Source organism: Antennarius striatus, chromosome 23, assembly GCF_040054535.1.
Source record: "Antennarius striatus isolate MH-2024 chromosome 23, ASM4005453v1, whole genome shotgun sequence".
Taxonomy (NCBI): Eukaryota; Metazoa; Chordata; class Actinopteri; order Lophiiformes; family Antennariidae; genus Antennarius; species Antennarius striatus.
Window position 1 is genome coordinate 2,627,138 of NC_090798.1, and position 15,032 is coordinate 2,642,169.

A 15,032-nucleotide genomic window follows, 5' to 3' on the forward strand; every position below is an offset into this window, starting at 1 on the left:
ATGACTCCGTGTTTATACCTGGATGATAATTATACTTCATTCATTAAACTGCTTGAATGAACAAATCCTGATTTATGAAGGGTGTTTGATTGACTAAGATTTTTGTGGAAGCTCCAAAATGAAAATGCTTCAATCTGAGTTTCAGATTAATCATGTGGTCGATTTAACTGCCGTTAATCTATAAAATGTCACAATAAATAAAATACATCCATTCATTACACTTTTCTAACTGTATCTGGTAAATATTTCTAACAAGTACGATATTTTGTCGATTTGTTTCCTGGGTTTTTAAAATAGAGAGTATTGTTTGGTAACTTCCTTTTCGATAGTCCTGCCTCTTCTTCACGATCCAACCAATCACAGCTCCTGTTCAGCTGCCAAACGTCAACCCAACCGAAGCGATCGATCTAGATTTTGTTCCTGTCCACACTGAGGTGGTTTTTAGTGTTGACACATAAAAATAAACACCAAAGGTAAATTTCCCAACAAAAGAAGTTCCAGGAGTATAATCTATCTCATTAATTATGATGTCAGCATAATCCTATTCTGACATGGTTTTCAGCATCGTTTGAAGTCTTCATACCATTTATTAAAAACTGCATTCATTACTTCAGTGCTGGAAGTATTCTACAATGCTTTAATACTTAATTTTACCTGACAAACCTCCAGTATTGCAATAACTTCTCGGATGTCTCATTAAAATCTGATTTAAACTTTATTTTCTCTCCTGGATCTGACAGAACGTTACGTTTTAAAGGCCCTTTCCTCTTTAAAATTAAGAAATAATCATGTCCTTCTTTATCGGGGTGAACATTTGCCGCTTGACAAACAAGGAAGTTTGTTTTCATAAAAACCACAGAACACAATCGGAATACTGAAGCTTATAGAAAAGCTGCCACCGACACTGACAAACCAGTTCTTAGTGATGCATCACTGATCCTGATGGCTGGTTTCACACACCAGATCACGACAGGTGGATTATAAGGATCCACTTTTGCGACTTTCAGTGACACATGTTCAAATTCCCACATAAAATTCTAATTTTTTTTTTATAATGAGAATTTATTTCTTGTGAGAAATGACATTCAAACGCAACCAGGTAGAGGTTTTAGGCCTCACTGACTGATCAATAATCAGTGACCGTCTCATAGCAAGATTTCAAATCTATATATCCTCATAGTATATATAGTATTAAATCAATAAGATGTAGAAGCTTGGTTTCATGTCATCACATTAATAAATGAATTGACAAGGAAACGTGCAGTCAGAGAGGAGGATGAGACAAAGGGGGTGTAATGTTACAGGACGCGGCGAGATTCATGTGTGTTTTCCATTAACCCCACCCTGTTAGACTCCACTCAAATCAGGGATTTATTTGATTGTCTTTTTACTCTGATGACTTGATGTCTTCCTGCCTCCTGGTTTAAATAGTGACTCAGAGGAAACAGGTACCGCATCTTCACCTGGAACCTGACTGGGATCGCATGTTTGACTGGGAGTCTCACCTGAGAATTAAAACTAAACAGGATCTTCATTCGGACAAACTAATTTTGATTTGCTGCCCTAAATTCAACCGGAAATGAAACGAACATCAATAGGTAGGATAAAACACCATATATGATACATATTTATGTCTATTCATTAATTATTTCCTCTGCTCAGGATATTATATGGTGCAGAAAATTGAGTAATGAGCTGCTGGACAAATAATATAAGTGGACGATTGCTTTTTAATATTATAATTTGAATAATAATAATACAAACGTTATTCTTCTGTGATGTTGTCGGCTTCCTGCTCTCCACTGCTTCTAAATTTTACACGTAGCTGATCTGATACGATCTCGTAGATGAAATTTTCTGTTATATTATACAAATACTTACTCTGCCTACTCTGCCTAGGAATGGACAACAAACTGGTCCTTGCTGTCCTGTTTGTGACGTTGTCTGGGTTATTTGTAAGCACCACCTTTGGAATACAGAACTGCTCAGTTGTCAACGGGTCGATGGGATCCAATAACACCAGTGTAACCTGGCCAAATACGACCTGTCCAAATACGACCTTTCCAAATACCACCACGCGACATCCAACCTGGCGAAGTCCATTCCAGCCAAATACGACCTGCTCAAACATGACCTGTTCAAACATGACGTCATCAAATATGACCTCTTCAAACATGACATCATCAAACATGACCTCTTCAAGCATGACGTCATCAAATACCACCTCTTCAAACATGACGTCATCAAATACGACCTCTTCAAACATGACGTCATTGAATATGACCTCATCAAACATGTCATCATCGAATATGACCCAATCAAACATGACGTCTTCAAATGTGACCTCTTCAAACATGACATCGTCGAATATGACCTCATCAAACATGACATCATCAAATATGACCTCATCAAACATGACATCATCGAATATGACCTCTTCAAACATGACATCGTCAGATATGACCTCGTCTAATACGCCCACGCCAAACACGACCATGACGCCAACAAGAACAACGTCAACAACTGTTCGGCCACTGACACCCAACTTCACAGTGGGAGCGCTGACCGTGAGTAATTCAGTAACTAACGGAAAGATCAGAAAGATTTATTGTTGGTAATAATAATAATGTGATCCAGTAACTTAGTGATTATTTGTTCCCTGGTTTTAATGACCCCAGCATTTGTTTACCACATGTTCTGTTTCTGCTATCCCTTGCAGGTCCCTATTGATAACACGATGTGTGGAGACACTCAGCTCTGTGGGTCGGAGCCTCCTGATTGCAGTCCTGCAACTTCAGACACGTGTAGCTTTATTGGCGTTCAGCAGCTGGAAGGTGGCGACACCTTCCTATTCGCCATCGCAGGACAACCGGACGACGCCCTCGGCCTCGTCATAGCGACTCCGGGACAAAATGTTTGTCAAGTTCTGACGTTTAGTTATTATTCACTAATTCACTAATTACATGTAGTTTCTACAGTTTCTTTGGGGATAAATCAACCGATTGTTCTTTTTTTTTTTACCACAGGGGGATTTGGCCTTTTTTTGCGTCTTTGTAGACGATGAGTTTATGTTCGTCACTGGTGTGGTGCTAAATAACAAAGTCACAATACAAGAGGTAAGATGTGCTGAGGAAGGATATATCTAGTAGAGATTAGTAGTAATGTAGTAATCATTTATTCATAAACACAAATAATGTCAATTCAATACATATTAATCTGTCTGCTTTCCAGCTGAATGCCAACAATGTGATGGCCACATCCGGAGAAAACGGTATCCAGTGTCAGTTTGCTGCCTCTGTCCCACCGGCTCCAGCTAGAACCACAGCCGTAATGTTGTCGTTGGCCAGTGCAACTTTTGATAGCGGTAAGATATCGAAAGATAATCTAAAGAAACTCGCTGAGAGTTTCGAGGATTATCGCAGAAGACTGGTTTGGATTTTCCTACATGCTGAAAATGCATGGGTGATGTCATTTTGTGCTTATTCATCAGAAACTGGTTCCGTTGGAGGATTAACCACCCTGGTGCAGAGTCCCCCGGTGGACATTACAAATCCTACAGCCACGTTTGCAAATGTGGCTGTTAATCCCAACACTACCCCCAGCACTACCCCCAGCACTACCCCCAACACTCCCTCCACCACGACCTCCAACTCTTCCTCCACACCTTCTGGTTCCACCACATTCAAGCTGTCCCTGATGCCAGGTAAGCAAACAAAGACAATGATGCAGAAAAAAATAACCAAAAAGAGCCAGAAATGCACGTCTGTCTAACATCTAACGTATTTCTCTCCTCCAGTTCTACTGTTTGGTATGATCCCTCTGATTCTGACCAGACCATAAAGGCATTGAGGTCTCCACAGGCCAACAACTTCCCCGGTAGTTTAGAAGGAGTTTTAATTCAACGTGCACAAAGCATGCATTTGAAACAATGTTTTATGAGTTGCTTAGTTGCAGGCAAATTTGTTGTCTCTCTGCTATTATTATTATTATTTCTTTAGTCTAAATGTACATATTTTTTGTATTTAATGTTTTCGCAATGAGGCTACCACTGGTTGATATTTCATGTATGAACACATCCACATATTATGTGTGATATTATGTGTAGCCAGATATACCAAATATTGATGCAACAAATTTTTGCACATCCTGTGATGTAACAACTATTTTTAATGTCTATTTTTTAGAAATAAACTAAATTTTCACCATTTGTAGTTTTCCTGCAGATGTAGATCAGTCACATGGAAATTCATACCTTTCAATAAAATTAAATAAAAAAATCAAGTTTAATTTAATGACCATTGATTTGGGTATGACGTTAAACGGCATCCAACCTGGAGAGTGATGGCTGCCCCCAAGTTCAATTGCTCATGACACACCATATGATGACAACGGCGGGTTGACAACCAACGACTCTTCGGGGTTATGGGATAGGCTAGAATCAAATGAAGTAAACAGGTTAAAAAATTAATCAAAAATACAAAACTTACTTTATAGTTCTACCCATCCATCCCTCCATCCATCTATCTTGCGCAGTGGTTCTTAACCTTGTTGGAGGTACTGAACCCTGCCGGTTTCATGTGCTCACTCACCGAACCCTTCTTTAGTAAAAAAAAAAATTATTATTTTTTTTTTTTCAAATTTAAGACATAAGTATGTTTTACTGGTGTATTTGATAAATTGTGCATTAATGTCTTCTTTTTTCAAAGAACAAAACATGAACTCACATTAAATGACTTAGCTGTAAATCAGTGTGACTTCTGCTGTTGTTATTGACAGACCAGTTCAGATATGCGTGGTTTCACCTTGGCAGGTGTTACTCTGATGTCATTTTCCCAGCAAAATCTGTTTCTGTTGTTTTCCACGCAGCTTAAGGAAGTGTTCCTTTATTTTTGCCATATTTTTTTCTTTTTTTGCTCAACATAGTTACTAAGAATTAATATATTAAGAGAGCAATCAGATGACGTACCATCATGACAGGTATAAATCGACTACTGATTGCGCAGAACTCCATGTAGCACAGGTAGGCTAATGATGTAGCGTCACGTGATCACCTGCAGCCAGTGATGGCTAAGGGGGGCGTGTCATCACCAATTGACACAATGTGTCAAACGTACATAGTGATTCGTGTATGTTCGGCAAAAACAACCGACATATCGCGTCGGGTGTTTTGTCTTGACCTCCGTCTCCACCGAACCCCTGAGACCGACTCACCGAACCCCAAGGGTTCAATCGAACCCAGGTTAAGAACTATTGGTCTAGTGTTTTATATCATCCACCCCTCCATGGTCGAAACAGTTTGAACGAGTAACCCCATGACAGACCTGATGAATTTGCGGTGGGCGAATACATTATAAATGACATGTGATGGATTGTAAAATAATTGTATTGGAGAAAATTGTTTGTAGGGCAAAAAAACAAAACAAAACAAAACAAAACGGACGAACCTTTTAAGTGGTTGAACCCCATTTGCCATAAAGGCCGATTAAAGTGCGGAGGGAGGATTTGTTTGTGATAAGCCGTCCATTTGGATCTGATGTCCTTCATGCAAACGTCTCTGACTGCAAATTTGCAGGTTCTCATGTCGCAGAACAAATTACCCAGTTCAGTGATGCTTCAAGGAAAACTCTCTGGACAGCAGTGAGGCAGTCCAACAACTAGTTGGTTGGAATCAGTTTGAATTGTAGGTTAATCAAGATTGTCTCCAAAGTCATGAAAGGGAGTCAATACAATTGGATCTCCAAGGGTGAGTCACAGGATCTCTGAATATTTGTTACTGTGTTTTCGCATTTAAATGGAATGTTCTACCTTTTTTTTTTTTAACCATTTCTCTTCAATAAGGTATTTGCCTCATGCTGACATTTGAAGCACTGAGAGGTAAACTGCATTTTTTAAATTTAACGTCTGCAGTTTTATTGCAGTTTTCTGAGTTTTCACTCTGGTTATTTTGGTTTGACAACAAGGTGAAAGAATGATTAACTTGGCGCTGCACAAACCAGCTGTCCAGTCTTCAGAACTTGCCAGCCAAAGTGCTCATTATGCAGTCAATGGGTTTAGACGCGCAGACGATATTGGAGAGCGCTGTGCCATAACTATACAAGAATCTGATCCCTGGTTGAGGGTTGACCTGGGGAAGGTTGAAATGATCAGTAGTGTGATGATCACCAATGCAGATGGTACTATGTTGGGTGGTGCTGAAATCTGGATTGGAAACTCAGAAACGACCAATAACCAAACCGACAGAAGGTGAATCTGCTTGATGCAGACATATTTCATAGATCTACCATTATAACATGAAAAGTTTTTCCTGTTCACATTTGTGCTGCTCTACTCCTTTCCTCAAACAGATGTGGTGTCATCTCTGGCATTCCAAGCCTCCAGACATATTACTTTCCATGTACGGCAGCGAAGGGACGCTACGTTACTGTGCGTTACCCAGGAAGTCACAAGATCCTCGGTCTCTGCGAGGTCGAAGTGTACGAAGAAGATAAATGTGGTAATGATAGATTTCGATTATATTCCAGCAAAAGTCAGGTGAGGACCTAAATCCAGAGTCAGTCGGGAAGGAATTCAAATTTTGAAATATAATCCAAAAGTGAGCAAAACCACAGAAAGCAAAACGAAAAAGACACCAAAGCTAAAAATCGAGAAAATCAAAACACTGGGAGAGGGAAGAGACAACAGGAAAAAACAGACTCTACAACTCATTCATTCATTTTCTTCAATACATCAAAGAATAACAAGAACAAAAAGAGTCTTAGGAGTTCTTCTATCACAAGGGAAATGAATGTGAAAAACGTCCTGAGGCCTGACAGACCACTGATGCAGCCGTGTGGTCTTTAGCTCATTGCTAATCGTACCCAACTCAATCCTGCCTGGAATGTTTGATCGATTTGTAGCTACATTGATGGTTATTTTCATTATTTAATGAACTAAAGATTATTTTGAAAACAATTTGATATAAAAATGACAAAAACCTAAAAAAAGAAAAGCATTTCTCCTGTCTAACTGTGTGGCCGACAATCCAAAGGACTTTTTCCCAATAATTGAATATTCTCTGAGCTCTTGATAATTTCGACTCACCACATGAAACTGATGAATTCAGCATTCTGTTCATTTCTGTTTCAAGTACACCCTTTAGAAAATGTGGCTCTGAAAGGCGAAGCCACCCAGTCGATGGCACTCGACTCGTCAGCCTTCAATGCAATTGATGGGAGACGAAACCCAATCTTCGCTCAAGGCTCCTGCACCCACTCAACTGACGGGGACATCGACCCTTGGTGGAGGGTGGACCTGAAGAGAACCTTCACTGTCATAAATATAAAAATCACCAACAGAGGAGACTGCTGTGCTGAGAAACTGGATGGAGCTGAGATCCACATTGGAGACTCCTTGGAGAACAACGGAAACAACAACAGAAGGTACCAACAAAGAAGTAAAAAATCGGTGCATTGAATCTTTATGGTTTGCTGTTTCAGTCGAAACTTGATATGCAAACAAAATATATTTTAAAATGCTGTACAATGTTCAAGGAAGACCATGTAGAAATGTTCAAAATGCACCAAATCCCACAAGGTAACCTAGTCTTCCTCTCTTGCTGCCCTCCGCTGTCAGGTGTGCCACCATTTCCCACATCGGAGCTGGTAAAACCCACACTTACCACTGTGACGGGGGCAACTTGTCGGGTCGCTACGTGAACGTGATCCTCCATGGAGCGGAGAAGCTCCTCATTCTTTGTGAAGTGGAGGTGTATGCGGCTCCAGAAGGTACAACCGACCAACTGTGACTCATGGAGAGTCACCGGTCTGCTATTGATCCATCCCGGATTTGTTTTGTCTTCACAGCAGAGAAACCTCTTCAAAACGTGGCCTTAAACAAAAACACAAGAGGATCTGAACCTACAGGAAATCTCAACGGTCCGGTCAGTGGATGCCTGAACACCGCGCTTGATTCCAGATGCTGTAGCGACACTTTGCAAAGATCAAGTCCCTGGTATAGAGTTGACATGTCAAGTGAGCATCTCATTACTGCTGTTAGCATCATCAACAGGCAAGACTGCTGTGTTGAAAGACTGTCTGGGACAGAGATCTGGGTTGAAAGTTCTACGAAATCCGAACGGTGAGACATAATTTCTGAGTCAATAAACACCTTTGATTTTTTATGTATTATTTAAATTTAAATGTGTTATTTAAATGTGTTATTTTAATTACCAATACCGCTAAGCTAATACGTCACCTACATTTCAACTTCAACTTTTATTGATGTAGCACTTAATCACATCTGAAGATATTTCAAAGCGCTTAACAGATAGAAAGCCAACAATGCCCTCCAGAGCATGCATAAGCGACGGTGGCGGGGGTAAAAACTCCCTCATTGAGGAAGAAACTCCGGGCAGCACCCAGGCTCTGGAGGGCGGTCATCCACCTTGACCTGTTGGTTTGGCAGTATGGTGCAGACAAAGAGTGTGATTTAACAGTAATAATAAATTCTAGAAGCATAGAAAGATAATGAAAGAGAAGTGACAGAAACTCCAGACTATCTCCCTTTAACTGGAGAGACAGGGAAAAATACCGTCAGCAGCTTAGGCCTACAGCAGCATTTAGTGGAGTGTCTGTTATTTCTAATTGTAGACTCTATCAAAGAGGAGGATTTTTAGTCTACCCTTAAATAAGCTAAGGGTGTCCTCCCCTTGGACTGAGGCTGGGAGATCGTTCCAGAGTAAAGTTGCCAGATAGCTAAAGCTTCTGCCTCCTGTTCTACTCTTAAAAACCCGACGGTTCACCAGAAATCCTGCATCCTCGGATTGAAGGGCCCTGGGAGGGTGATACACTTAAATGAGATCTTCAATGTAAGACGGAGCCTTACAGTGGACAGCTTTATACGTAACCACGAGGAGTTTGAATTGTACCTACATTGTCATTTCTTACAACCAATTTCCCCACCTTGTCGTTCTTTGTCAATTAGATGTGGAACTGTCACATGGATGCAAACCACATCGGTCTACACTTTCAGGTGTACAAGCCTGCATGCTACAACTGTCACGATACAAAACACGGGATCATCAAAGTACTTGACTTTATGCGGAGTGGAGGTGTACGGCGTGCCAGGTACGGTCCTGATTAGCAGCATGACCTCCTTAAAAAAGTTGTGCAACAGTTTGATATGCAAGACAATCCAACAGAGGCCTAATGGTTACTTCCTCATCAGTGTCCAAATTTGAGCCTACTCCTGCTGGACCTACTGATTCTCCTGCTGCTCCTCCTGCTGGACCCATCACTAATCCTCCCCCTGCACCTCCCACCACGAGCCTCACGCTGAACGACAAGACGGTGACCATCGTTGGAGACAGACTTTGCTGGTCCGATGCTCTGTTGTACTGTCGGCGCCACTTTGGGGACCTTCTGACCCTACACAGTGAAGAGGAGCAGAGGCAGGTGGAGCAGATGCTGAGGGGTAGTCCTTTCCCCCTCACCGACCTCCTCTGGATAGGACTCCGCAGGTAACGCCCAAATTAACACCAAGATATAAGAAAGAAGGTGAAAACAGGCAGCCTAACCTGTTTTTTTTCCATGCAGTCAAAAAAGCAAGGGATTTGAATTTTGCAAATGTGCATAGAAGAGTCTTGTCTTGGAGTCAAATGTTGTACGTTCTTGTATTCTACTCATTTGTATCGCCCTGCATGTGTAGTGTTGCATGGTCTCATCTTCAACACCTGATGTCGGTTGCTTCAGGTTGTTAATCAGAAGCATATCATTCAATCTGTTAACACATTTGTTTTGCAGATCCGTGATGAGCGCTACCTGGTTCTGGATGTCTGGCGCATCCATGCAATTCACCAACTGGCCCCATGAATCTGCACCCGGCTTGCACCCTAACCCTAACCTCTGTGGAGGCTTGGTGAACGGAGAGCAGCAGCATTGGGAGATCCAGCATTGTCAGGAGCACCTCAACTTCATCTGCCAGTCAGGTAGGGTTCACGTTCTACATCCTGCATTCGAACAGATTTTACTTTATTACAATAGTTTCACCGGCTCTTTCTTCCCCGCAGAGTTTGGAGGGCAAAGAAGAGTGTATTTCTACAGCAGCCTGGATGACAGCAGTCGGACTTAAAAATGCTGGTGGTGTGTTTTGGCTGCAGTTAGCATAATGGCAAATCACTTAAAGTCATGTTTTTGCTTTTGCTTTGGGTTTTTTTTGTTGTTGTAGTTGTTGTATCTAAGATAATACAAATAATACTAATAATCAGTGATGTGTGGTCAGGCGAGGCAGGCGAGGCAATGGTTATCCAGTGATGTGTATTATGAAGTTATTTTCTGTTTGATGTCAAAAATTTTAGATTATTTTTACTCAAAACCACAGAATTTTCACATTTACAGCTGAAATACTGAGAAGAGACCTGCGGTGAGGCAGCAGTCAGCCGAGCCGCACCATGGATTGATCAATGACTCGACGAGCTGTGCTGGTAGCTAAACAGTGAGACCATAATGCTATGTCTCTCTATGTGTCTATTAAAATGTTCAAACACGTTTGCTGTGTGAACTAAATTTCCACAGTTTAATGTATATAATGTACTTTTTTTTGTCAACAACTGTATGCGTGTAACTCTCTGAGTGCAGCGATCATAAAATGGCTGTGAAGAGGCAGTAAGTGAGGCACGCAGTTCCACTGCCTCCTGGTAGGGGGCGCTGGTAATCACAGGCATTCTTCTGGGGACTCTTCGGCCACAGAATAAGTGACAGCAAACTCCAATTTGTAGTCAGCAAGTTAGGCATAGTCATTAATTTGTTTATTCCGCTCGACTTGCCTTACTATAAAAATGGAGGATTACATATCTCAACCTCAAATTTTTTGAGTGCTTTTGTTCAGAGGGAGCGGCGCATGGATTTCATTTATAAATAAAAATAACAAATGTAGCTAACAACATAGCAATGTTTCCTTTTTAATCAAATGTGCTTATTTGTGTGTTACAGTTTGTATGTGTAAATAATTCTGCTATGAGACCTGAAACATAATCCACTCACTGTTGCTTATTAAATGGTGAACAAGCTACAGTACATTGTAAATTCATGTGTTTGTAAATCTGAATATGATGAAGTCAGTGCCTCCCCAGCCATGAACCTCACTGCATGTCAGTGGCTTGGCTTGTCACCCAAGTAAAACCAAAAGAGAAGGAACATCCACCAATGGTATACGGTACTTACAACAGAAGAGGTGGAGAGATTCGATGGCAAGAAAAAAGTACAACTTAATCCAGATTAGAGGTAAGATCTTGTGCCCGAACCCGAGTTCGGGCCCGGCCCGACCTGAAATTCGGGTCGTGTCATGCTCAGAAAGTCAACAATTTCGGGTCGGGTCAGGCTGCATTTTTTTTGGACTCAGGTTCGGGCTTAAGATCCGGCCCGAACTTTTTAAATAAATATATACCGTATTTATGTATTATGTATCTCAAACGATCTTTGGGTATTAAACTAAGGGATACCCTTAATAATTTAGGTGAAACAGAGAAGGCGCTGTATGAGAAACATTCATCTACAATACCTGTTCAGTTCCCTCCATGCGTCAGCTGTATTTTCTCCTGTCACTTTACCTTTCCGATCGTATACGCGCTGAAAATAGAGGTAAGATCTTAAGCCCGAATCCAAGCACGAAATTTGGGCCGGTTCAGGCTCAAAATGTCAATAATTACATTCTGGTCTGGTCAGACTTTAATACCCTCGGGCTTTAATACCGTCGGGCTTGGTTCGGGTCGGGCTGGATTTTTTAGGCCCGATCTTACCTCTAATCCAAATGTATTTAAAATCAATCTGAGACTTTTAGAAAGTAGTGGAAAAGAAATAAAGGCAAAAGAATGAAGAGCACATCAAGGAATTCCTTATGACACAAATATCATATAACTTTTTGTTATGATCTGGTGCTATACAAATAAAAACAAATTCAATTTGATCATACCTGGAGTTACCCCCATATCCAGCTGGGATGGGCTCCAGCAGACCCAGGAACCACACAGTAGCTGTAGACAAGATGATTGTAATAATCTGATCGACAAGAAAATGGTTTTTTGACCAAAAAATTCTGAATTTTTTTGTCTTGGAAGTTGAACAAAATTTGGAAGTCGGACCCTAAACAAACGCAGTAACATCCGTTCTCCTCCTCTCCCTCTCCAACATTCACGTATGCCAACTGCTTACCACCACAAAGGTAAAAATTCTTCTTTATTGTTCTTATGCTTTAACTGTAATGTGCTTTTTATTTTAGTTTAGTGTATTCAATAATTCTTTACTTAATTTGCGTTCCATTGCCTATGGTACGAGTTACTGTATCGTAAACTTCTGTCCAATGATATGTTGATATGTTTCATTACTATACAATTTGATATATAACTGACATTATGAAATAACATATGGTACGCGGATACAGCAGCAGAAAATGGATGGATATTATGTTGGAAAAAGGTAGTTTTATAGGAATGGATTATGACCATTTACATTATTTGTAATGGGAAAAATGTATTTGGAATTCGAAACAAATCGGTATTCGAACAGCCTTCCTGAACGAATTGTGGCTGGAAACCGAGGATTGCCTGTATATGTATGTTTGTTTGTGTTAAGTTAGAAATGATAATAGGCTGATAAGTTAGAAATGATTATAATATAATAATAAGACGGTAAGTTTAAAAGACTGTTATTTGAAGATTTATAATAAGATGAGCATTTAGTTAAAAGAAATGAAATATAATAAGAACGTGTTTTGAAAATGGGCTAAAAACATTAAAAACTCAGAGATATGTTTAAGAAGGGATAAAAAGTTCAACGCTACAAAGTTTAATTCATTGTTTATTTTGTTATTGTTAAAAGTCAAAATGTATCAATGTCATCGTTGTTCATCAGCGTTGTCTTGATCCGATCGTCTGAGATCGATTCCTTGAGTCTTGATGTGTATTCCGGAGATTCGCGGCATTTTTTCCCGCACGGCAGTAAAGACGTTACTGACTGGAAATATCTCTCGTCACATTTGTGATTATTTCACCCCATCATTGAAGGGTCTAATGTGTGTGTGTGAGTGTGTATGTGTGCATGTTTGTATGTGTGTATATACAGTATATACTGTATATATACAGTAAACTGTATGTATGTATGTACACTATGTATATATATATACTATATATATAAACACATACATATATATATATACATGTACGTATATACTGTATATACTGTATATACATAACAATTCAATGTGGAATAATTTGTTCCCTGTCTTCTTTGCAGAATTGTTTTAATTCAGTGTAAAGTTCTTTCCTTTAATAAAATAAAAACCTAGAAAACTGCATTTTGAATGTATTAAGGTTCTTTTTGTTGTTTCTTGGTTATCTGAAGTATTTCAGTTTGACAAATGTGAACAAAAAAGAAGAAAAAATGAACAAAGGGAGAAATGCTTTTTAAAATACTTAGTGTTCTACGTTCTAATAGACAGTGATAGAAAATTATTTTCATATTCTAGAAACGTTGGTTATGGGTTGTAATTTCTCACCTGAAATTTTTCCCAGCTACCTGATCAACAGTCATTAAACGGTGGGTGAATACATTATACGTTACATATGACGGATTGTAAAATAATAGTTTGTGAGAAAACTGTTAGTAGATTAAAAAAAAAAAATTGTAGTTGCTTAAGCTAATTTGCCATAAAGGCTGATTAAAGTGCGGAGGGAGGATTTGTTCGTGATAAGCCATCCGTTTGGATCTGATGCCCTTCATGCAAACTTCTCTGACTGCAAATTTGCATGTTCTCATGTCGCAGAACAAATTACCCAGTTCAGTGACACTTCAAGGAAAACTCTCTGGACAGCAGTGAGGCAGTCCAACAACTAGTTGGTTGGAATCAGTTTGAATTGTAGGTTAATCAAGATTGTCTCCAAAGTCATGAAAAGGAGTCAATACAATTGGATGTTCAAGGGTGAGCCACAGGATCTCTGAATATTTGTAATTGTGTTTTCACATTTAAATGGAATGTTTTACCAATTTTTTTTAACCATTTCTCTTCGATAAGGTATTTGCCTCATGCTGACATTTGAAGCACTGAGAGGTAAACTGCATTTTTTAAATTTAACGTCTGCAGTTTTATTGCAGTTTTCTGAGTTTTCACCCTGGTTATTTTGGTTTGACAACAAGGTGAAAGAATGATTAACTTGGCGCTGCACAAACCAGCTGTCCAGTCTTCACAACTTGTCAGTCCTGATCATGCAGTCGATGGGTTTAGACGCGCAGACGATATTGGTCATTCCTGTGCCATAACTACACAAGAATCTGATCCCTGGTGGAGGGTTGACCTGGGGAAGGTTGAAACAATCAGTAGTGTGATGATCACCAGTGAACACAGTTATTGGTTGGATGGTGCTGAAATCTGGATTGGAAACTCAGAAACGATCAATGACCAAACCGACAGAAGGTGAATCCGCTTGATGCAGACATATTTCATAGATCTACCATTATAACATGAAAAGTTTTTCCTGTTCACATTTGTGCTGCTCTACTCCTTTCCTCAAACAGATGTGGTGTCATCTCTGGCATTCCAAGCCTCCAGACAATTTACTTTCCATGTACGGCAGCGAAGGGACGCTACGTCACTGTGCGTCTCCTAAAAGGGGAAAAGATCCTCGGTCTCTGCGAGGTCGAGGTGTATGAAGAAGATGAATGTGGTAATGATCGATTTCAATTATATTCCAGCAAAAGTCAGGTGAGGACCTAAATCCAGAGTCAGGGAGGAAAGAATTCATATTTTGAAATATAATCCAAAAGTCCAGAGATTACGGGGCCTGACAGACCACTGATGCAGCCGTGTGGTCTTTAGCTCATTGCTAATCGTACCCAACTCAATCCTGCCTGGAATGTTTGATCGATCTGTAGCTACAATGATGGTTATTTTCATTATTTAATGAACTAAAGATTATTTTGAAAATAATTTGATATAAAAACGACCAAAACGTTAAAGAAAAAAAGCCTTCCTCTTGTCTAACTGTGGCCGACAATCCAAAGGAC

At 40.0% G+C, this 15,032-nt stretch overlaps 2 protein-coding genes across 2 annotated transcripts; both read left to right on the plus strand.

Moving 5' to 3' along the window:
• The first annotated feature begins 1,439 nt into the window (after positions 1-1,439).
• LOC137590758 (uncharacterized) lies at positions 1,440-4,655 on the plus strand. Its single transcript, XM_068308489.1, has 7 exons — positions 1,440-1,598; positions 1,900-2,567; positions 2,720-2,914; positions 3,027-3,116; positions 3,232-3,364; positions 3,491-3,703; positions 3,797-4,655. Exons 1-7 carry the CDS (start codon positions 1,580-1,582, stop codon positions 3,838-3,840), a joined length of 1,362 nt encoding a protein of 453 aa, XP_068164590.1. The 5' UTR covers positions 1,440-1,579; the 3' UTR covers positions 3,841-4,655.
• A 1,313-nt stretch (positions 4,656-5,968) lies between these two features.
• On the plus strand, positions 5,969-7,783 carry LOC137590957 (fucolectin-6-like). The gene is made up of 4 exons (XM_068308820.1): positions 5,969-6,243; positions 6,345-6,493; positions 7,127-7,418; positions 7,612-7,783. Exons 1-4 carry the CDS (start codon positions 5,969-5,971, stop codon positions 7,781-7,783), a joined length of 888 nt encoding a protein of 295 aa, XP_068164921.1.
• The last annotated feature ends 7,249 nt before the right edge of the window (positions 7,784-15,032 follow it).

Excerpts from the sequence above, each read along its gene's own strand:
- LOC137590957 (XM_068308820.1), top strand. The coding sequence starts at position 5,969 with ATGATTAACTTGGCGCTGCACAAACCAGCTGTCCAGTCTTCAGAACTT. Across the intron at positions 6,244-6,344 it reads AATAACCAAACCGACAGAAG|ATGTGGTGTCATCTCTGGCA; the intron begins GTGAATCTGCTT and ends TTCCTCAAACAG. Across the intron at positions 6,494-7,126 it reads GTACGAAGAAGATAAATGTG|TACACCCTTTAGAAAATGTG; the intron begins GTAATGATAGAT and ends TTCTGTTTCAAG.
- LOC137590758 (XM_068308489.1), top strand. Across the intron at positions 3,117-3,231 it reads ACAAAGTCACAATACAAGAG|CTGAATGCCAACAATGTGAT; the intron begins GTAAGATGTGCT and ends TCTGCTTTCCAG. Across the intron at positions 3,365-3,490 it reads CAGTGCAACTTTTGATAGCG|AAACTGGTTCCGTTGGAGGA; the intron begins GTAAGATATCGA and ends CTTATTCATCAG.